Genomic DNA, 23178 nt, shown 5'->3' with positions numbered 1-23178 from the left:
GTTGCAGCCCCTGTTGCCGGTTTGCTCGTTGCCAATGCTTAAAGGCAGACTGAGAGCTGAGGACGGCACTCACACATCAACTTTACAGAAATGCCTGAATGGTCACAATGGAAGCCAGAAAACAGCTGCCCAGAGTGAGAATATTGAGAATATTAAGAATTCTAGTTCCAGCTCTCAGTTGCATGAGAGCATGTGAGTGAGCTTTGGAGCGTGAGTGTGCATAGAAAGGGGGGGGGGTGTTTGTCGTCATCTCTCATCCCTCTATTCCATTAAAAACTCAATTTGAAGTGGGCTGAACGAGGTTTGTAGTTGATTAAAAGGCATCAATTTGGAAGACAGGTTCTAGACTTTAGTCAACATTGAGTAATAGTTTTTTTGTTTTTTCTCTATATTTCAACATGTGACTGATCCACTCCACAGGTCTTACTGTCTGTGTGGCTTGTTTTTTGATGAGCTGGAGGAGCCAGTCAAAATGCTCCTCCATCAGCCAAAAAAACCCCCCCATCAGTAAGAGACACTCAGGAAGGTGCTACAGTGATTAAATGGCTCGTGCTTTATTCTCTCCAGCAGCACAGCAAACACCATCCTGTGTGCAGACAGAACGTCTTATCCTCCACTTCAAGAGTAGCCAGAGGAGAATAGCTTTCAGCCCCCCCGAGCTCGCTCGCGGTCATATCGGTTTGCCTTGAAGCTATTTCTGTGTGAAAAATAGCCAAACTTGTGCTTTATTCTCTCGGCTCCTTGGTTGAGACGTACGACAGGGAGGTGCAAAGAAAATGGCCACAGAAGCCAAACTGAGACAGAACAGACAACCCCCTAAAAATAAATACAGTTATGGAGTTTGACACAAACATCAGCTCTGCGGTGACTCTAAAAGGTCTGACGCTCCACAGCTACAGAAACACTCCTTTTCTCACAGAGAGCAGGTGGAAGATAAGAGTTTAAGAGCGTATTTACTGATGGCAGAGGCTGTCCATCCACTGTTTGCTTTAGGAAAAAAAAGAAGGATTTCAAAGGATTCAACCAGACACATCATGCAAACCAGTCGGAGAGGAGTGTTCCTTATTCAGCTGAAGGATGAAAATACCAGTGGGTTATCAATCTGCACTGAAAATACCATAATTTCTGACGTCTGCAGAACCGCTTTTTAAAGACTACGACTTGGATCAAACAAAGACATCACATTCAACCAAGAAGCTGGGCGAGGTCCTGTCTGAATTCAAATTTCTTCTTTTGTTATTTAAACATGAAACGTCACTTAATTCAAATATCTCACACCTAGAAAACAAACACTGGACTTTTGGAGTTCCACGTCCAGATAAATATCAACGTTGATTTCCTTTCACTTTCACTTGTTAAATCACTCACACCATCACTGTGAATATACATATATATATATATATATATATACATATATATATATATATATATATATTATTTAATTTAAATGATCAATAAACACACACTTATTTATGTAAATACTGTAATTGACATCTTAATTGACCCATCTGTCACATAACTGCATTTTACTTATCATGTTACTTCAGCATCTTTTTCACTGTTTCATATTTAGTCATGTAAATATTAGTCTTTTCTTATCATGTTTATTGTTGATATTTAATGTTGTACCTGTACATAAGAGAGGACAGATCACAGAAGTTAAATTCCTTGTGTGTGTGTGTAAGCATACCTGGTCAATAAATCTGATTCTGATTCTGATGTAACTTCATTTATTAATATCACACACGTGCACACATTTTTGTTAAACTAACTTGCTTATTGAAACAAATAGGAGCGCTTGTGTATTTGTCTAATATAGAAAACATTCATCTGATAAGTCAAGATAAAGATCTTATTTTGAGATGTGCAAAGGAAAAATTAAGCCTGAATTTGCTTGTAATAAAGGGAAAAAACATTGAAGAAGATCGCAGCGGGCCAATTTTACTTGTGTGTCTACCGATTTAAATAAAATAATCTAATTCCAACAAACTCGACGTGTGTGTATATTCTGATCGCTGAATTGACCTCATTTTTTCCCTTTGTCTTGACTTATCAGGTGAATGTGGCTTAAATTATTACAGAGCTACATACTTCAAAAAAGTACAGGAAGTTACCATCTTCGCTCGCAGGATTTACACCTTCTAACCATCCCTAAAGCCCGTACTGAATTAGGAAAAAGGGCGTTCCAAGTATGCTGCTCCCTCTTCTTGTAATCGGTGGCAAGATACTTTAAATCTTCGGGACCTGGTTTCCATGAATGTTTTTAAAAAGGTCGCCTTAATGATCTGGAGGCAGAAATATCTGACTGTAGATCTTTTTGTGATTCCTGTATTTATGTTCATTGTTGTTAAGTGTTTTATGTCCCTGAAACCCTGTGATTGTGCTGCTGCCTGTCTTGGCCAGGACGCTCTTGTAAAAGAGATTTTTAATCTGAGACTTTTTCCTGGTTAAATAAAGGTTAAAAAAAACCCAGAAATTAGAGTTTACACACCTGTCATGTTTTTATAAACACACATAGTACAACAAACACTGTGTAGGATATCTGCCGTCATGTTTCCTCTGTAATAACTGTGCTGTATGACCTACGATAACAATTACACACATTAAGAAATCACATCTCTCTGACATGCAGCTCCACTAAATAAAGAGCAGAGCCCGTGGTGAACGCTCTGTTTGATACACAAACAGCATATTGTGTATTTTAAGATGCTATTTCACACTCCCACACGGACAACAAAGCATACGAGAGGAGCAACAGGATTCTGTCAGGAGAAACACAAGTCAGTGCTCCACACTCTAAAAATGGACGATCCAGAATTACACCGTGTTCATTCTTTATAAAAAAAACATAAACTGTGTGGGCTATTTGAAAAAGGATATTCAATCACAGTTCAATGATACTCCACTCTCCTCTCATGCTCTCATCACACATAATCCACTCCATCGGCTCAGAAACACGGCGCTGCGATCTATCCTGTGGTTTAACAGTAATCCTTATAGATACCTTCGGTGATGCTTCCTGCTGTTCTGCATGCAGATTGTTACTTTACAGTACATCCTTAGCGTGCTGTGTTTCCATGTAAAGCGAGATCAGACAACGCTTTTATCTGTTTTATGAGCAGAACTAACAGAGGACGTGTTTTAAATCCATTGTTTTACAAATTATTTTGGAATGAAATCTTGTTGGAATCACATAAAAAGTGACTTCAGACCTTCTAAATATTGGTGCCATGTATTCACAAGCAGACAGAGCGAGTCAGCGGTGGAGCGAGCACATTTCAAGCACCATGCGCCGTGATTGGATTCTTTTTTAATATTAATATTAATCAAGACGGCAAACACTATCACGCAGCAATAATCCCTGATCTAATATTTAATATGTTTTATAACTGTGAGGCACACGGCAAGAAATCAGAGCCAACTCACACACACACACAGAAATACAAACACATGCACACACCTCACAGGACTATGGGAAAGATTTCTATCTTTTTTTTGTCGTTTTTTGATAACACCGGTAATGCGCTAATGTAAACTTCAATATTGATTGATGGTTATAGGAAGAATATGCGATTTTTTGATCCAGCAGATGTCGCCCTTGAGCACCAGCATGAAACCAAAACAACTCCCGCTGCATTGTTGTGTTAGCATGCTAATGCTAGCGATCTTTATTATGCTGGTATCTTCACACTGCATGTAAATTTACCTGAAATGAGCGTGATCTAGAAACACAGTTAAGCAGTGAGTACAGTATGTTATTCTTCTTTTCTCTAGTCCCTCAATTAAACAACTTTTATACACGAGGGGAGGAGTCAGCCGGCCGTCCCGGCGATGTAAACAAAGTGAAGATAGGACTCTGAAAACTCTGAAAACATCACAGACAGTGGGACTCGGGTGTTACACCCATTGTAGACAGTCATGACTCACAGAGTTATTTTCAGAGGATATACTTGATTTCTACATTTAAGTGTGAAAAATCACACATAAAGACTTTAACAAGTTTACATTTTTGATTAATTTTGCCCACATCTGTTTTTAACCATTCATGCAGCCACTCTGTAAAAATGTGCCCCCAAAAATTAGATGTTCTGAGCCACATTAAAAGCCTAGTATGTGCCCACGTGTATGTGTGTGTGTGTGTGTGTGTGTGTGTGTGTGTGTGTGTGTGTGTGTGTGTTTGGACTCACAGGTAACTGTTTCTCCAGGCAGTTGTTGAAGTTTTTGATTTGGTTGGGCTTCAGCTTCTTGAGGGGGATTCGAGTTTCCCCGATGAACTCGTTGTGTCTGAATTTGTCCTCGTCACACACTGAAATCCTGTCAGAGAGAAGAGCAGAGCGGGTGAATGAAGTGAGGCTCAGGGTTCAAGATCTGTTGCACAGAAGAGGCTTTAAAATCTTCAAAAAACAGTCATTTTCCACCTGGAGCCCATCATCCTCCATCACAGGGACTCAAATCTCTCCCAAATCTTCTCTTTAGGACCAAACTGCCCCCTCTGACTCACTGCACTGAAACTCTGCAAGAAGAGAGATGATCAGCTCCATCAGTGTGACAGAGGATGATGTGATAATGATGCTTCAGGAAGCGTTCGGCCATGTTTGAATCAAAAGAGTCTGAATGAGAGGAGAACTCCTGATGAGAAGAAATGTCTGATGATTGATGACGGACATTAGTTCTGCATTTGTACCATTTTACAGAGCAACAAGTTATCTCTGTTTTATTTCTGAAAACGAACGAAAACAGGGCGCCGGAGAGCATAGCGGTTGTGCGGTGCGCCCCATGTACAGAAGCTACAGTCCTCGTCGCAGAGGTCATGGGTTCGAATCTGGCTTCAGCACTATGCTGCATGTCATCCTCCACTATCTCCTCCCAACGTTTCCTGTCTCTCTTCAGCTCCAATTTGGGGCGCTAGTTGACTAGTGGTTAGTGCACACGCTCCATGTGTACGGAGGCTGTAGTGTTCCAAGAGGGTTCAAATCCGACCTGTGGCTCCCTTCCTGCATTTCATTCCCTCTCTCTCGCTCTCTCTCTGATTTCTGACTATATCCACTTTCCTATCTCTCTAAATAAAGGTGTAGAAAGCCCGATAATAAACTTTAAAAAAGCAAGAAGTATTTTGAGATAGAAGAGCTCAAAATTTAAGCTTTTGAATTAGGGAGAATTATTATTATTATTATTATTTTTTAGGAGCTCTGGTTTTAAGATCTTTTCACTCAAATTAGGAAAAAAGCAAACAGTGCATTAACTGACAAGCTATCATTTCATTAAATTAAATCCACCATCTTTACTTCTAATCAACCAGAATTAAAAATGATTTAATAAAGCTGAGTTCCAGAAAGTGAAAAGTTTTAAACATAGAAAATCACTCTGCAGGTCAAACCTGCGTTTTTTTTTTAAATTTTACAGTAAACAAAATATGTGAGGTGGTTTTCATAGTAACATAATACTAATAGGTGAGTGTTAAGAACTGTAAAGGAGGATGCTGAAAGTGGAGCACCAATGTTAAGCCAGTGTGGAAGCAAAACTGTATGAATGTCTTACAGCGTGATGACAGCTGAGCTTCTTTAATTAATGCTGAAAGTGAGTTTAATAGAAGTGTATTCATGTATTAGTGTCTACTCTGCGTCTCCTGGAATAAAGTCATCATCTGTTGCATTGTGCTCACGTCAGCACCATAACAACCTCGAGTCCCGACTTCAACATGAACACATCAAGCCACTCTCGTCTTATTCACTCAATTAGTTCAGCTGGGATTGAATTGTGTCATCATGCACGCTGCATTCAGCCTGTTTACGCATTTCTATTATTTCTCTATTTTTCTGTTTGCGCTGAACAAATAAACACAACAAACATCCTGCTTTGGATGCATGAAAAACATCCTGTGATGGCGTGCTTTCCGGTGTCTTCTCCAATCAATAAAAAAAAGAAAAAAAGAAAAGGAGACTCATTATTCCACAAATTGATGATTGTTGGTGAACCAAGCAGGAGACCTCGGATAATAAAAGTCACACACACACACACTGCTCTCTGCAGACAGGAGATCTATACTCCTCTCCCATTTCATTAAATTCATAATAAATGTCAATTATCGTTGGGCGAGGCTTCTTCTTCTCTCTGTGGATCTACGTCTTCAATAAATGCAGAGAGCCGTCTGTATGTAAGCATGCATGCAGTGTTTCAGGAATCAGACTCGTGGAGGATTACGGCTCGTTTCAAGTGTTTTTCTCGGCATAATGGGCCGACGTGTGGAGGGAAACATGCACCCGGCGGCATGAGTAATATGTGTTAGTGTTGTATATTGTTGAGGAACAAATGAGGTTCAGAGGATTTAAAAAAAAGGAATAACTTATCTGCTATACGTGCAGCAGGTGGAGCTGAATCTAAATTTGAATTTACAGAAAAAATAAGGTGTTGCCTTCCCTGGAAATGTGGAGGCTTTTTTTTTTTATAAGTATTGTTCCTTTTCATTTCAGCTGATATTTTGGCTCGTTTACAGAAAAGTGTCCATCAGATCATTCTGAATCTTTTCTGATTTGACTTTTGACATTCTTTGATAAATGGCCTTGAGCTTGTTTATTTCTTTTCTAGTCTTCTGACTACTCAAAGCTCTTTCACACCGCAGGTCACACCTACACATTCACACGCTGATGGTCGAGGCTGCTGAGTAAAGAATCCATCAGAAGTAACTAATCCATTCATACACATTCATACGCTGAAGACGAAGCAGTGGGAGCAACTTGGGGTTAAGCGTCTTGCCCAAGGACAAATCAGACACGTAGCTGCAGGAGCTGGGGATCGAACCCCCGACCTTCAGGATGAGGGACGACCAACTCTTAGCTCAGATTGCTTAATTACTGTCATGATATTTCTATTTTTGTATGTTGTTGATGTTTGAATTTTTTTTTTTTTAGGGAGCCTTTTATAAAATCTGGCCAGGGACAACAGATGAAAATGAGCCTTTTGGCTAACGCTGGCATATTAACCTAAATGTTTATTAATATGCAATGTCCCTGTAAAATAAAAAATAAAAATGTTTCTGGGACTCAATTCAGTTATAAAACCATTTTCCTCTAATGCAAAACAAAAATGATATATTCACAGACCACTGATAAAGTTGTCTAACCATGACTGCCACAAGATGCTGCATACATATTAGTAATCTAAGGTTTCAAGAATGAATAATTACATTTTTTAAGTAATTAAAAAATAAAGTGATCAAGCTTTAAGTGTTTTCTGATTACGCCGCACACTGTGTGGGATTCTAAGCTGTCAGATATTTTCATTCTCCATCATCCTGAACAACTGTACAGTTCCTCCTGAGCAGCTTTTGAACATTTTATTTTAATATTTTACATTCACCAAAACACTCAAACTGGGGATACACTGTACGATTTCACCTCAATTTAGACCGAAAGTACGACACATTTTTTAAGTTTAGGTTGAATTTCAGCCTGATGGAGGTCCGGTTGGTCATGCACCAGAGAGCTCAAGTTTGCCACAGAAAAGTCCACACTTGAGGATGATTATGTAAATTCTGAGATCAAATAAACATGATACTAATGTCAGTTATCAATAGAAACATCAGATCTGCTCAGGCGACTGATGGCTGGTGGTCAGAACACACCGTCTGCACCGTCTACACTCGGTTTCTTCAACATGCACAAACGTAACAGTACTGGTGTTTGGATACAACAATTAACCGAATGCATCCATAGAAATCGAAGTTACAGCGGCTGTTGAGAGCAAAATAAGCCCTTGAGAATGCCTCTGTTTAACTTTTCTTTATAATAACACTCATCTGATATGTGTTATATGATAAAGAAATATTAAAGCAGCCAGCTGAAGGTCATCGATGTTTTTGAACAGCAACACCTTTCTCGTTTCATCGTCGACTTCTAATATGAAAACTTTTCTGTCTCAGCTATTCAGACAGACATGTTTGTTTCTGTGAAGTTTAAATGACACATCGTACAGATTTAGACAAATGTGGATTTTGATTTATCTGTTCGTCTACAAAACTTTAAGCTATTTTTGTCCCCACTGCTGTTGACTCGATCACACCCCCTCTGCCTCTACACTGCCCCTACAGGTCATGTGTGTACTGCAGCCTGTGTCCGCGCTGCGATCAGTAAACCTGACTCAGTGGACGTGGAGCATGTGTGCTGCTCGGGTGAGTGATGATATGGTGGACTGCACACCGCCCACCGCTCACTTGGACATAAAGTATGGTGTGCTGTAGCCTCAAAGAGATTTCACATATGATTACACAACCTCCTTCAGCTCACAGCTAACACTTTGGTAAAAATAACAGAGCTAAGAAGAGTGAAGTAACACTTCTCTTGTATAACACGCTCATGTTATCATAGTCTATCCTCGGGTGTCGTAGTAAGAAGACAAACAGCGCTGAACGTTTTTCTGACCCAAACAAAAGTTCTGTTTGGAGGTTTCACCAATAAAGGATTCCATCGGCTGTTTACCTGATCCGAGGCTTTCACAGGTTCAGGTTTCATTAAAAACACATTTCAGGCAAAAAGGACGCATGCAGGATAAAGAAGGAAAAGAGTCATCGCAGGCTAAAGTGTTTGTTATCAAAAAAGATGCTGTAACAAAGAAGGCAAAGAGAAGAGGAAGTGACAAACATCAACGCTCCCCGAAAAATCATTTTAATAAAAACGTTCAAAACACAAAGAGGCTGCCCTGTCCAAAACACAGCAGAACAAGGAGACACATTTCCCTTCCTCTCATTTCCTTTCCTCTCCTCTCCTCTCCTCTCCTCTCCTTTCCTCTCCTCTCCTCCATTATTCTTCCATTTTCCACTTTAATCTCATTCTCCCTTTCTATCCTCTTTTCTTCTCCTTGACTTTTTCACATTTTCTTCCGTCCTTCACTTCATTTGCTTTTATTTCCTTATTAAATTGTCTGCTTCCCTTCCCCGTCATTATTTTATATTTTCCAATTTGCCCTCCCTAAATAGTTTTATAGCTTTATTTCTTTCATGTTTTCCTTGAAAGTATTTTTCTTCCCCATCCGTCCTTTTCTTCTCGTCTCCCTCCTTTTCTTCCCTCTTTCTCTTCATGCTGGTCACACACACTCCGCAGGTCGTGCGAGTCGAGGTTACCTGAGTGTTTTGCGGACCATATCCTCGTCGGTGATGCCGTAGTAGGTCAGGGTCTCGCTCCAGACGGGGTTGAGTGTGTTGTGCAGAGTCTTGGTTCTAAGTTTATTGGCCTGAAAGACAGATAGAGAGAGAATCTGATCATTGAACAGGACTGAGCAGCATCATCGACCGAGTACCTGCTCTACCTCCTGTACAGCTCAGGAGACTTCATCCCTCAGGTGTCAATGAGTTATTGAAGGGCTGCCAGAATTTTTTTAAACATCCCTGAAAAAGTACAAAACCTCTGAGCCCTGGTGAAAATCTGTCAATGCACTGACGTCCAGCCAGCTCGCAGAAAATCACGAGCTGCTTATCGAACACTGCTGGGAATGAAAAATAAACAGCAGAATGAATTTACATGAAGTGACGGGCTTTGGATATTCCTGTGCGTGCGAGAGAGTGAGTGAGTGGTGATGAATAAAGTGAAGTTAAAAGGTGGCTACAATGAGTCAGTTCGGCCTCAGGCTGCCATATTTGTGTGAAAACAATTCAAGGACAACATTACACAGACATATGAGGCAATCGACATCTGAGGACATCGTTCAATGATGCATGAATATGAGATAAAAGGCAACACAAGGGAGTCCAACATCAAATAGAAAGCTGTTAGTAACAGAGAACTGATAAAACACCATAAATACAAAATGATTTTTGATCACACATTAATATTTAAAGGAGCAGTATGTAACTCTGACACCTAGTGTTTAAAATGGGTACTGCAGTCCAAATTCAAAACCTTAGAAAGAGCTGTTTCCTCCCGCCCCCTCCTCTCTAGAGTCGATGCTCACGCAGGTTGGGGGGTGCGGGGCGGGGGGTCGCCTTAAAAGCGCCTACCTTCTCTGGTCCAAACAAATCCAGAGCATTCAGGAGCAGAATCTAAAGATAGAAGGAGGACATACTGGCTGCTGTGTTGTTGTCAGAGAATCCGGCACACAGGCGGTTATTTGAATAATTCTTTATGTCTATCTTTAGTTGGTTTCAACGCTTATGTCAACTAGCCTGTCAGCTTAGCCTCCAGAGCAGCAGCACAGGCCGGTATTTAAAGACGGTGTCATGGGTTATTTGACTCATAAGTGAAATAAAACTCTCCATTAGCGCATGTGGTTTCAGGGATTTGTCTGGTCTCTCAGTGAGCAGACCTCACAGAGGCCCTTTGCATATTCCTGCCAGTAAAACAAGATGTCGTCACCTTCCAGGCCGCTCTGCTATTCTCTCAGCTCGCTCTCCAAATAATCATTAGGCTCGGTCTAAGAGCCTCATTAAGAGCCACTAAAGAGGTCATAAGTTCTGCTTGCACTCTAATCAGAAGTGAAGTTTCACGCTCGGCTGAGGAGACAGATCACAGTTTCTTTTCCCCCAGAGACCACAATCAAACAACAACGAAAATGCCTCTAATTTTCCCCACATTGCACAGTCAACGCCGGCGAAGATTTGTGACAGTAATAGTTCCACTGTTTGTCTGAATGCTGATAAATAGAATACAGGCAACACTTAAGAGCCTGATTGGCTGAGAATGGATTGCTAGTCGCTTAAAGCTCCAAAATTGTGCATCATTTGCTCCCGCTATCCGCTCCGTCTTTAAGGTCAAATTCACAAAGCATGATGATGATATGCAGGTGCAAACCAGCCATTAAAGTTTCCCTTCTCCCTGTGGTTAGCTCTTGTTTTGGCGTTTGAATGGTGAAAGAAAAAAAAACCTGCAACACTTAAGTGGCAGCATGATGTAGTTCAGGTCACTTACTGACATCCCTCAGCCTGCAAGGCGACTAATTGCTCATGCGCACATCACAATTTCCATGGTAACACGGTAAACTGTTAAGCTCTATAAGCAACATAGAACATGTACATCTTAATCTCATGCCAGATTGAATTAAATAAAGATATTTCAAGGCCATATTTCTTTATATTTGGACATATGAAAACAGATGTGTGACACCTTTAGGATCGGCCTGGATGACATTTAGCATTTATCCTTTTTTTTGTCTTATCATAAGTGAGGCACAAGTGATGAACACAGTTTGGAAGTCAACATCTTTAAGAGGGATTTCTTTGTGATGTAAACTGTGGTCCTGGACTGTCTTAATCTTCAGTGTGAGCACCTGCAGCTCAATGTGAGTCCCTCCTTCATGCAAACATGCTTCAATAATTGGCCTGAGAGGGAACCTTTTTTAGCCTTGGTATAGCTGAAATGTCTTGTGACTCAGGTTGCTCATCAGCCCTCCATCTGTGAGCAGGTGCTGAATTATTTCCCCTTTAGTGCACGCTGATCACCGATGTAGCAGAGAAACATCCCTCTGAACCGCAGGTTCACTGTTCTTTTATATTTAATTCACCGGCCGAGTTAAAACCACCGGCCTTTCATTATGTCTTTGCAAAAGGATGTCAGCCACTCAGGGCTGCGTTACTTCTTTGATTAAATACCTGTTGAGTCATGACTTCAGGTCAATTCACCCACATCTCCGGCCCACGAGGAGACTGACATCTCAACACATCTCCATTTCAACTTCTCACTCCGGCTGCCTTTTTGTGATCCTGCCAACGATCCACTTAGAAAATTTGGAATAATTTAAGTACCCCCCACCCACCCCCTCATTTGTCAATCACCTCACCTTGAGAAAACTGAATGTGACTGCAGTGAGGAAGATGAATAAACAGTTTTCATTTAATGATGAATATTCTTGTTTTTAAACAAACAACACCTCAGCAGCAGCTCTAGATCTAAACTGCAGCCTCCAAAAAACTAGTCAGATTAATTTCCTTATAACCTGATTTCACGGTCATGCACAGAGTATAAACTGTAGTTTGCAAGATTTCCATTATCTTATCAACAAGCTGCACTTCTGCAAATTATTTTTCAGAAATGTTCATTTGACAAGATCAAAACGCAGGAAAGACTTTGATACAAGTAAGACAGAAATGAATAATTAACGGCATCCCACAAGGTCCAAACTTAATCATTTCATTCAGATACAGAATAAAAACTTGTTGTTTGCATTTCTATGCAAAATGTGGTGTGTGTGTGTGTGTGTGTGTGTGTGTGTGTGTGCGTGCGTCAACAGCCTTCCTGTTGGAATCATCTGCTGATAGAGGCAGAAACAATCAGCGAGAGGCTTATTATGTGGAACCCCGCCAACAGACCTGCAAATAATCACACAGCTAATTGATTAAATTCAGCAGAATCACACATCCTGCACCCATGACTCACAACACACAATCATCACCCTCCATCCTGTCATGTTTACCGTTCTGCTCAGAGGGTTTCCCCCCTCGTGATGTCTCACACTGATAAAAAGCTCTGACGCTTTCATCGTTTTCTTCTTCAGAGTAAATCATTCAAAGTTCTGTGTCGCAGTCTAATATCTACTTTTATATTCATTGATGCTAATTTGGATAATTAAGATCATTGATAGCCTAGCGGTTGTGTTGCACGGCCCATGTACAGAGGCTGTAGTCCTCGCCGCGGTGGCCATGGGTTTGAATCTGACCTCGCCCCCTTTGCTTACACTCTCTCCTCCCATCATTTCCTGTCTCTCTTCAGCTTTTTGTGGGAATAATTAAAGGTACAATATGTAAAATTATTACTCTAAAATATCTAAATTAATAAAAAAATGGACTCAACCTAGGTTACATATTATTTTGTTGAGTACTTACATTACCTCAAATATTCCCAACAGTTTTGTGGTGTTGGAGCCACCATGACAGACACGAGATGTTAATCGTTGCCGTGGAAACACCGGATGTTACGTCAAAGACAGCTGCATAATAAGGACGTGGGAAAGCTGCAACTGAAAGCTGCCGTACTGTTGCTGTATGTAAATGATACTCGGATACATGAGCTCGTCGGTAAACATATTCTCTTCCTCAGTTCGGTTCTCTTGACTACGGTCTGCTCCGAGTTAGTGGCTGGGTCGGGGTGCAGTAGCAGGAGAATCACTCCCATGATTCCCCACTGGTGGTGAAAGTTACATACTGTGAGTGGTAACACTTTACTGAGTTGTTGTCAGAGAAGCCAGCACTTCAACATGTTTCCTTAATGTCTGATCATATAGTAAGGTCACTTTATCATTTCATTCAGAAGATATCTTACTGATTACTCCTTTAAATATTGGAATAAGAAAGAAATAAGCAGACTTAACTTTGTAAAAACAAGCATTTGAAAACAAGTTAGCTGCCATTAGACGGACGCTATAAGTTTAGAAGCCATTTGATGTGGAGCGTTGTGCATTAATGTGTATGTATACTGTTTGAGTATAATGTAGTATGCTGGTTTCATCATTTCAGCGTGCCAGAGGAAAATGGCCACCACAGGAATATGGTGAATGAAAACTCCTGCGACAAATAATCTAAAGAAAGTTTAGAGCTAAAAACTTGTGGAAAAAAAAAGTTGTGTGTACTTATAAAGAAGTTCTAACAAACCCATTTAAATACGCTTAGAGACTGCACTGAGACAGAATCTTTTGAAGAAGGGAGAGCCAGCATCCATTAACAGAAGATGTACAGTAGCACTTTATCAGCCGGGTGTGGGACGGAGAAGCTGGTGGGAGCAGCAGATGGCAGGGGGGAGAAGCCAAACTCAATGGTGCAGAAAACAAAAAAAAAAGCCTGTTTCTTTAGCCTCTTTCAGCCTTTGAAGAACTAAGTGATGAATTATTTAACTAAAACCTATCAATAATGAGAGGAGTGGCCAAGTAACGACTGGATTACTGCTGCCAGGTTTAGGACAAAGCATCGAGATTTACCGCAGCTATCAATACAAACAAGGAAAACGTTCCAAGGCAACTCCAATCTAAAGCCCAGTATTGATGTTAAAAGATGTTTTGACCCTTCGTTAGTCATCGCTGAAGGTTTTGTGCTGCATGACCCGGCCTTATATCCACAATGTATTTGTAAGGACTAACCTACAGTAGCGGACCTTGTCTACTTGATACTCAGTTTCATTTCAGCACCATGTCCTGCTCAGTCAGAGGCAAATAGGCAAAGTTTGCAATGACAGTAGGTGACCTCCTTAAGAGGGGCCCCATCTGACAGCACACACTTTTCACCTGTGAAAACCAAACATTTGTCAATAAAAGTCAAAGAAAGAAAATGAAGAGGAATAAACCATCTGGGTCTCTCTCTCTCTCTCTGATTTCCTACTTTGGTAGTCAAAGTTTACATTTTCACTTTTAATTTAAAGGTCCCATATTCTTCTTTTTCTTGTTTTATATGCTCTTTAGTGTGTTTTCCAAGTGTCCTGTGCATGTTTAGGCACATCTATGTGCAAAAATTCAAGCTGCATGTAACGCTCGGTTCTAGCCCCCCTCGATAAAAATGTGTCAGTGCGGCGTCATTGTCAGTGTGAGATCACTGATCTAAGCCCATTGGCTCGTTGTGGCCCAGCAGCTCATGTTGCTCGCCCGCTAACTTCTGTAGCACGCCCACGATATGCCGTAGCCTGCTGTAGCACAGTAGTGCTAAGGTGCTAAGGTTTTTGCTCTGTTCGGAGCCAAAGTGGCTGCATTCCCAATATGGTAAAAGGGGCGGGACATTTCCGAGAACCGTGCTGAGCGACTGACCAATCACGACAGAGCCGACAGGCCGACCAATCAGATCAGACTTGGCACACGTGGGGACTCTGAACGTGGGCACTTCAGAGCCTTAGAGAGAGAGTCAGAAGAGAGCCGGTGCATGGAGCGGCAGTTCATGAAAACAGACACTTTTTTATAACTTTATCTATTGTGAACATACTTTAGTAGGTACATAGATTAAATATATGAACCCCAAAAAGGGCAGAATATGGGCTCTTTAAGTCACAATTTGTTGACTGCTATGGAAGTTTGTTAACAGAGGCTCCGCCCAGAACTTCATCAACCATCTTTGGATTAACATCAGACACACAGTAGGTGTTTTTACATTTTTGTCAGCGCTTGGAAATATTAACTTTTTTCATACACAAGATTGTAAGGTGGGCTGCACTGTGTTGCCGTGGTTACGATACAATCAATTCACTTTATTGTCCACTTGGAGAATTTTGTGTTGGACTCACAGTGCTGCCAAACATTCAGCCGCTTCTACTCGAATCAATAATGGTAATGGATGGAGGTTGTAAGCTTCTGTTTTGTGTGTTTTAATGACAAGACTTTTGGATGTTATCTCATAACAGAATAATTCTACCTGATTCAGTGATCTTAAGATAATGAATGACTCATAACAATTAAAAGTTGTCACAAAGCTGTGAGGGCGAAATTAATAACGTACTGTAGATAACATTTCCATTTAGAACAAATGACTCACTTCACTTTACCATCAAAGTATTTTTAACCACAGCATTTTGTACGGGCTCCATCATATTTTCAACACGTTGGTTTACAGCTCGTTCCACGAGAGCAAACAACTTTGGCAACAAGTGACCAATATTGTTGCAAAAATCAAATCAGTTGCATTAAAAATACACTCAACAATCTGGTGCCTCGTTGGGATTCAATCTTCCTCGGGATGAAATCTGTTGGTGGGATATTCTGACAGATGAAGTGTACAGGTGGTGGATTTCTCCTGTAACTCTCCTGATTAAAGGGGCGGAGCTACCCAAATCCAGACCTACAGCAGGCAGACACTTTTCCATCCATGTGTTATGCGACAATTATTAAACCATTGTTTTATCACAGTAGTCAGGCCCTGGGCTTTCTCTCTCTCTCTGTCTGTGGCTAATTACACATTCTCCAGCGAACAATCACAACTCTCTCCAATTAGAACATTTTCAAGAACACAAGTTGTGTCAAAACAAAGCAGCAGCGTTGTCTGCACATTCGAAGCAGCCAGTAATTTATTTCAGTCCGATATGAGTGCGAGATGGAGAACGTTATTAACACTGTGTGTCTTGTTGCTCTGGACAATAAAAGTCCCAACACTTCGTCTGGCTGAAGCAGACAGTCGGACAAAGTGGCGTCGATGACAATAAAGAGAGAGAGGCATATGCACGGCAGACATGTTGACTGTTTCTATCGGTCTGCAGAGATTTCTCAGACTCATTAGTTTATGTGGAGTGTTTAGTTCAGAGTTCAGAGAAGCAGTGTGGGATGTTTCTGCAGAGAATAATGAAATAATGTGCAAAAAAACCCAAAACATAACTTTTTAACATTTCTCCATTAAGACAAAAAAAAACCATTTTAATACTAAAACTCATATCCTTTATCTAGCTTTTTTGTGATTAAAAAGCCCACCCTGAAGATTCTTTTTAAACAACCTCACAGCTTATTTTTAATCATTGTTGTGTTGCTCACATATGGGGCTTTCACACTTACAGAAATCTCCTGAAAAACTCTGGATATTTCCAGGAGGAGCTGTATGTGTGAACGCAAACAGCTGAATTTTTCACTCAGACTTCACCCAGAGTTTCTCCTGACAGACCCCTAGTATTATTTTTTGCCGCAAGTCAGAGTGAGCTGATGTGAGAACGCAGCAGGATATTCTCTGGAGAATTCACCTCAAGACAATGGGAGGGGGAGTGATGTTAACAGTGTTTGTGAACATATATCTGGGTAACCTGAGAGTCTACTGACCCACAACATGTGAAATAAACCCATCCAGTCCTTTGTTTGTGGTCTGCATTAGTCTTACAACACAGAGAAAAATGCTCTGTTTCAAATGTGCTCTCCTTGTGATGTCACAGTGGGATTCTGGTAAAAAAAAAAAAAAAAATCCCCTTCCCTCCCCTGGTATCTCCACCCATGGACTTCACCCCCAGACTAGAGCCAAATGTTTGGGCAGGTCTGCCATTTTTTATCGAAGCGAAGGAGTGATGTCTACGGGGAAAACTCAGGGGGCGGGGTCATTGCATTTAAAGAGACACACACACCAAAACAGAGCGTTCTGAGAAAGCTGGTTTATACAGGGTAACAAACCTCCTCTGGTGCTTGATTCATGTTATATTTTGACCAAAGCACAGCACAGATGTTTCATTTAGACCACGGGGGACTGTTTGAAAAGGTGAGATATTAGATATCTTACATATTGCTCCTTTAATAATTAGACATCAACAAAAACAAGTTTATCCATCTTTTTAAATATCTGTCCATCTTAACTTCACAAAACAGCAGCCTGGAGTCAAATGCCTGGAGTCTGTACTTAACCATAAAAAAGTCGATATCGAAGGAACAAATGAAACGAGTTTGAAAAGGTATCTGAGTAAAAGGGAGATGTGAGTCAGGTAGACGGATAATCACACAGCTCTGGCCTTCAATAAGCCGCTTTTGTGGAATGTACCCATTCAATGGATCCATATTAGATTTGAGGACTTTAATGAAAGGATTAAATCAACCTCAAGGCCTCCTGAGAGGCGCAAGCAAATTAAAAGATTCATTGTCTCATATAAAACATCCAGTGAGTCATACTGTGCATTGACATTCAAGATGGATTTTTTTATGTATGTGATTCATTTATCCGCGTTTTGCGATCGTAAAGATGGAGGAGTAATGATTTCAGTTTGACGTAATGGTGTGCTTACATCATGACAAGAGTGAAGTAAAAGCACACTGCTGGGTACATTAGCGCGGTCAGTGTTTGCTTAAAAACCGAGCCTTGCAGAGATGTGTAACCTCCCTGCAATGCTTCAAGATTCACAAATTAGATTATTAGCCTTTGGCCTCATGTGGGTGTCTTTGTGGCCCCAAGAAAACCACAAAAACACATCAGTACAAGAAGTTATTTTCCTGAAAACTCAGGCACCCAAATTGATTTTAATCTGCAAAGAGCCATCCATTGTCATTTCAATGATGGACCTCTAACCTGCAGACCAGCAGACAAACATTAACAAACATGAACTTCAGTTCCCGTCACAAATGAAAAGATTGTCTCTGATCATTTAACTCATTTTAAAGCTTCATATTTCACAGTTTCTCACTCCTGTCCTCGTGGTTACAATCTGATAACTTGCCTTTTGTTCTTGTTTTTATGAAATCATGATTAGCAGAAATAGTGCGACACGTTGGGAACTACTCATGTTGGATAACAAAACAAAAGTAAAGTGAGAAGAGTGATATACAGAGTGATACGCATTCAAGTTTTAAACAAACCGAGTCAGTCCGCTCAAGGCCATCATCAATGTTTCAAAGACAAATTTACAAACATCATCAGGTAAAAGATTAACCAAAATAGGTAAATTAATACAATAAAAATGAAAGAAATTTACAGAAAAACAGAAATTTCTCAAAACGTCAACTACAATGTAATCTACTAGAATTTGCTGAATTGTCGGGTCACATCCACATGTGTCTTTGAATCGTTGGTTTCCTTCAGCTGCTGTTTATCTTTATTATTCAAAGTTTAAAACTTTAAAGTGCTGACATTATCTTGCTAAAGTGTTCTTTATGAGGAAGCACTGATTGCCTTTGAGGGTTTTTGAGTTGAGCAAGTCAATGCTGTGTTGGTGAGAATAATGTTAAAACCATCATATTTTTTTATCAGGAGCTGGAGTCGAAATGATGTTAGTCTACAATTCTGTTTAAGTTCATACTAAGGAATGAAACCAAATATACTGAAACTTTAGTTTATATCACTTTGGACTGTGGGGAGCCGCTGAGGCTCAGTTGGTAGAGTCGGTCATCTCTCAACCCGAGGTTGGGGGTTCGATCCCCAGCTCCTGCAGCAACATGTCCAAAGTTTCCTTGGGTAAGACACTTAACCTCAAGTTGCTCCCACTGCTTCTTCTGTGGTGTATGAATGTGTATGAATGGATTAGTTAAAACTGATGGACTCTTTACACAGCAGCCTCTACCATCAGTGTGTGAATGTGTTGGTGTGACCTGCAGTGTCAAAGCGCTTTGAGTAGTCAGAAGACGAGAAAAGAAATGTACAAACTCAACTCCATTTATCATTTACGCTTAAGATGTAATGGAGAAATGTATCCACTGTGGGAAGAACAAAACAATAGTCCTCACTGGAAGCTAAAGATTCTGTAAATATATACAATTAAAGAACTTGTGCCTCACCTTGCTGGCTCCTGGCAGTAGATGCAACTTGACGTAGGGGTCGGATAGCCCATTGTGGTCCATCGGCTTGAGCCCCTGTGAAATAAAGGTAGAAAAAAACACGTTATGAGTTACAGAGAGTCTAAATCTCCTTATTAGCTGCACCCTAGAGGCAGAAATGTTCATTAAAGATCTTATGATTAGGGGGCAACTGAAACCTAGAAAGTCATCGTCTTGGACCACAACTATCCAAATGAGTAAAGAAGACAAGTTTATCCTAAAATGTCCAATGTTCACATTAGATTATACTAACGATGATCTCCTAATGTGGGGGGACTTTGGCCTACAGCTTGGTACAAAGGAGGGATGGGAAAGTGTCATGTCCACAGTGTGGCTAGACCACTTATTTACTGCACTATGTAACTCATGTAAAAACAGCAGCTTGTAATGTAAGAAATAGAGCCGATACAATCCAGACCATACAGGGTACAGAAGCTCATTTAAGTTTTTTTCCTCAGTCTCATCCTTCTCACTGTAGTGATGGACTTTTTAGACTTCTCGGACTTAAAATTAATATTTGTTTTACAAAACTTTTTCTCTGAGTTGTATTACAGCCCAGCATCACCTCAGCACTTCTTTCAATAAGGGTGAAAAAAAACCTTTACATTTCTCTGGGAAGCAAATCCATGAGGCTGAGAGAGGGAACAGAAGGTTAAGACCACTCGTAGATGAACCAAATAAAAACAGCTTATGTGGGTGTTGACAAAGTAAAGATATCTTAAGTGTTTCAAGAATGAAATGCAGAGGACCAATAAAGCGCTGAGAGCACTTACTGAGTGTTTTTTTTTTCTTCTCTGACCTCACGTAGGGTTGTCTTTCATGTTTACTTTCTTTTATTAGTTCTTCAAGAGGTAAACCCATTCAGCCTTTTTCGTTCTTTGAAGTAGGAGTGACAGCCTCTTAAAACGCTGCTCTGCAACAACGATATCAAATCGTCTTCAATCCAAAAAGGACCAAAACGAGAAAAAGCACAACTCAAAAAAACATGGTTGTCATCATTTAAGCCTTACTTTGTATTTTATGGGTGCAAACAAGGCAGCCTCAAGTGGACACTCAGGGAACTGCAGGTTTTTCTAACTCCTGGAGGTTGCAGGTTTGGACTGATGGAAAGAAGACAGCTGCACGTTTCATCACAAGCATTTAGTGTCTTTGTGGATAAAAGCACCATCAGTTATCAGATGATGATCGTTTAAATTCTGTCCCTGTCATCAATGAATGACTTTGTTTGATATAGTTTTAGAGTTATGGTTATGTTACATTTAAACAGTGGCCATCGAAGGGTTACAAACCAACAGGAGGGTTGTTTCGATCCCATCAGTGATGAAAAAATAAAATCAAAATTGTCATTTTTTAATCCAGTTAAAGTCGGCGGCCACTTCTTTCAAACCTCTACAACTTCAGTTTGTAACAAAGCTTTTCTTTTTCTCTCTCTTTCTTTATTTAGTCGCAGAAACAGAACATATCACATAACATACTGCCTCACACACCACATACTGTACAACACAATACATATGGCAAAGCAGACATTAAACAGAACATATAGTGGAGACGTGGGGGGTGTGAGTGTGAGTGATAACCAGTGGGTGTAGAGTGAACATATGCAGAGGAAATAGAAAGAAGATATGCATGTAAAGAAAGTTGTCATAGGGGCCACAAGGGAAGGAGGGGAATCAAATGATGGCTGCTAAATGTCAGAGGAATCTAAATCAAATCTTTGGTGGCTCTAAAAGTTTAACGCTGGATGGAATGAAATGTTGTTATAAAGCTGTAGCTGCACGTCCTTTATATCTTTGCCAGTGTTACTGCCAATTTCCACAAAGTCTGTGCACGCTGCGCCCTGTCACATCACAGGAGAACTACAAGATCACGCGGGAATAAAGAGAAACACATGTGAACAGCAATTTGCTTTGTCTATTCATGTTTGATATGTTGGTGCCTGTTTAGACGTTCTGTTAAAAACGTGATGAAAAATACGATCGATGTTGTGTTTTATTTTGAAATTGACCGGATGCTCTGTGTGTTTCCTTGTCTGACTTCCTGTCCCGGTCAATCTATTCATTCAAAATTTGAGATTTTATGTTTGTTTGTTTTTCTTAACTTTATTGTTTGTTTGAATGAAATAAAATCTACAAATAAATAAATAAATGATGTTCTGCTTGACGTGTGCTTGCAGCATGCTTCATCAAAGAAATGGACTTGAAGTGTATTTGGAAGGGAGCAGGGCGTAATGGTGATGCTGGCAAGCGCCGGAGACTGACTGCGGTGCTAGCTGTGGAAACTGGAGCAAGAGTGGTAGCGTAATGCAGGGTGTTGAAGAACCACGGCCCACATGTGGAGATTATGTGGAGAATGGCAGTTAGGGTGGTTACTCTAAAAAAGTTTGCACGTTTAAAAATCTGATTTTATTACGTTTACTTAAAGTTAAGTCTCTGAATACTTGCACAAGAGGGTTATCTTTCCAATAAAGCATACTGCAGTCTGTTGAATATTTGAGAGTAATCAACCATGAAACTGTTGCATATATAAAATATGGTCTAATTTCAGCTTGGCACACTGAAACGGCCCCCTTTGTGGATGTATTTCCTCAAACAATAAAAAAAAGCAGAACGTGCAAATCATCCTCGCTGCAGGATTTTTGTAATCCTACAGAAAAGTGAAGGATGAGACCCTGACGGTTTTGGAAGTAGATTTTTATGGCTGCTCTGTGTTGCCACTCTGGTCTATTGAGGACACTGTCAGTGAGAAAATTGTGTATGTGTGCTTCTTCTACAATTGATTTCACTCTGTGATTGCTGAAAACTGGTGAATATGTGACATACAACAGACACAGGGTTATGAGACGCAGTGCGTGACAAATTGTTGCTGAGCAGACTGAAAACGTGGACTTTCTTTTCCTGTTGTCTGGCTTCATGCGCATTAAGGAGGAACTTTGTTAGTGTGGCTTAGAGCCGACAGTGTTTCTGTTTGAAAGATTCATCTTTTGGATATATGATAAGTCATCGTCTGTGCCCGATGGAGAGGGCGATGTTTCATAACGCTGAAATATTTATGTTTACTGCTGATCTCAATCATCTAGTGCGTCTCAATCATACCACTGACTGTATGAGAAGATTTATTAATTTGACATCTTCCCTGAGGTGAAGCCAAACATTTGGAGATCCCCATACTGACCGGCTGCAGTGTTGGTTATAAGCTCTGCCTCCTCCATGTTAACAGATGGGAAATAAATCAAACTTCATGATAATTTAATGTTTCTAAAACGTGGTTTCTGTCATTCAAGTTTTTTGTTATCGTGCTGATTTATGACCAAGTGATCTTTTTACATAAGATGTTGTTTTTAATATCTATAGAAAGAGGTGAAATGATGATTGACAGCTCTGTTGACAAATATGGCTCCTGCAATGTTCTCTGCTTTTGTCGATACCTGTAGCTGAAAAATTTCCCTTAAATAGTGTACCTTTATCTTCATCTGTTTTCTAAAATATTGTTGTTTACTTAAAGCTATCTGTTAGTGTATTGATCTACATGACACAAAGAGAAACAGTCAAAAAAGACATCATGGATTATAAGCAATTCATAATTCAGAAGGAAAAAGCCGAGAACACCCTGCTGCTTTATAATCTTGCAAACAAATGATTCTTTTCATATCTGTCAATTCCTGCAAACAGCCGTCATGCTAAGACAAGAAAATCTTGATTATGAGCTTGGTGCCATTATTTTAATTGTTCCCCGTCTTTATGGTTTTCTCTCTCTGATGGACCAAAAACGGGGAAAACAAAACAAATATGACGTCTCTTCATCCACAATTATCAGGCTTAATAGAGGATCCGGGCTCCGAGCCGAGCACTCAGTAGGAATTACTGGCAGCAGAATGACACACTCACAAACACCAGCACGGCTCCACATCCCGAGAGCACACAGTATAAAAACCCACAGAGACACTCTCTTCTTGTTTGGCCCGCGCTCATAAACATGTCTGCATTTTGATACCACAGAGACAGCACGGTCTGATATTTAAAG

The 23178-nt window shown here is 40.3% G+C and overlaps 1 protein-coding gene across 2 annotated transcripts in view; it reads right to left on the bottom strand.

The window, feature by feature from the left end:
* The window catches only part of doc2b (double C2-like domains, beta), a 151958-nt gene that overhangs the window by 23739 nt on the left and 105041 nt on the right, over positions 1-23178 (bottom strand). For both annotated transcript variants that reach the window (XM_065963114.1, XM_020647114.2), the window contains 3 exons: positions 19120-19194; positions 9116-9225; positions 4188-4314 (listed from right to left, as the gene is read on the bottom strand). In XM_065963114.1, the coding sequence (XP_065819186.1) occupies positions 4188-4314; positions 9116-9225; positions 19120-19194 (312 nt within the window). The remainder of the gene's footprint in view (positions 1-4187; positions 4315-9115; positions 9226-19119; positions 19195-23178) is intronic.

This window comes from Labrus bergylta, chromosome 14 (genome assembly GCF_963930695.1).
Source record: "Labrus bergylta chromosome 14, fLabBer1.1, whole genome shotgun sequence".
In the NCBI taxonomy this organism is placed as follows: domain Eukaryota; kingdom Metazoa; phylum Chordata; class Actinopteri; order Labriformes; family Labridae; genus Labrus; species Labrus bergylta.
The sequence above is the reverse complement of the archived record's forward strand: the minus strand, read 5'-3'. Positions and strand labels throughout refer to the sequence as shown.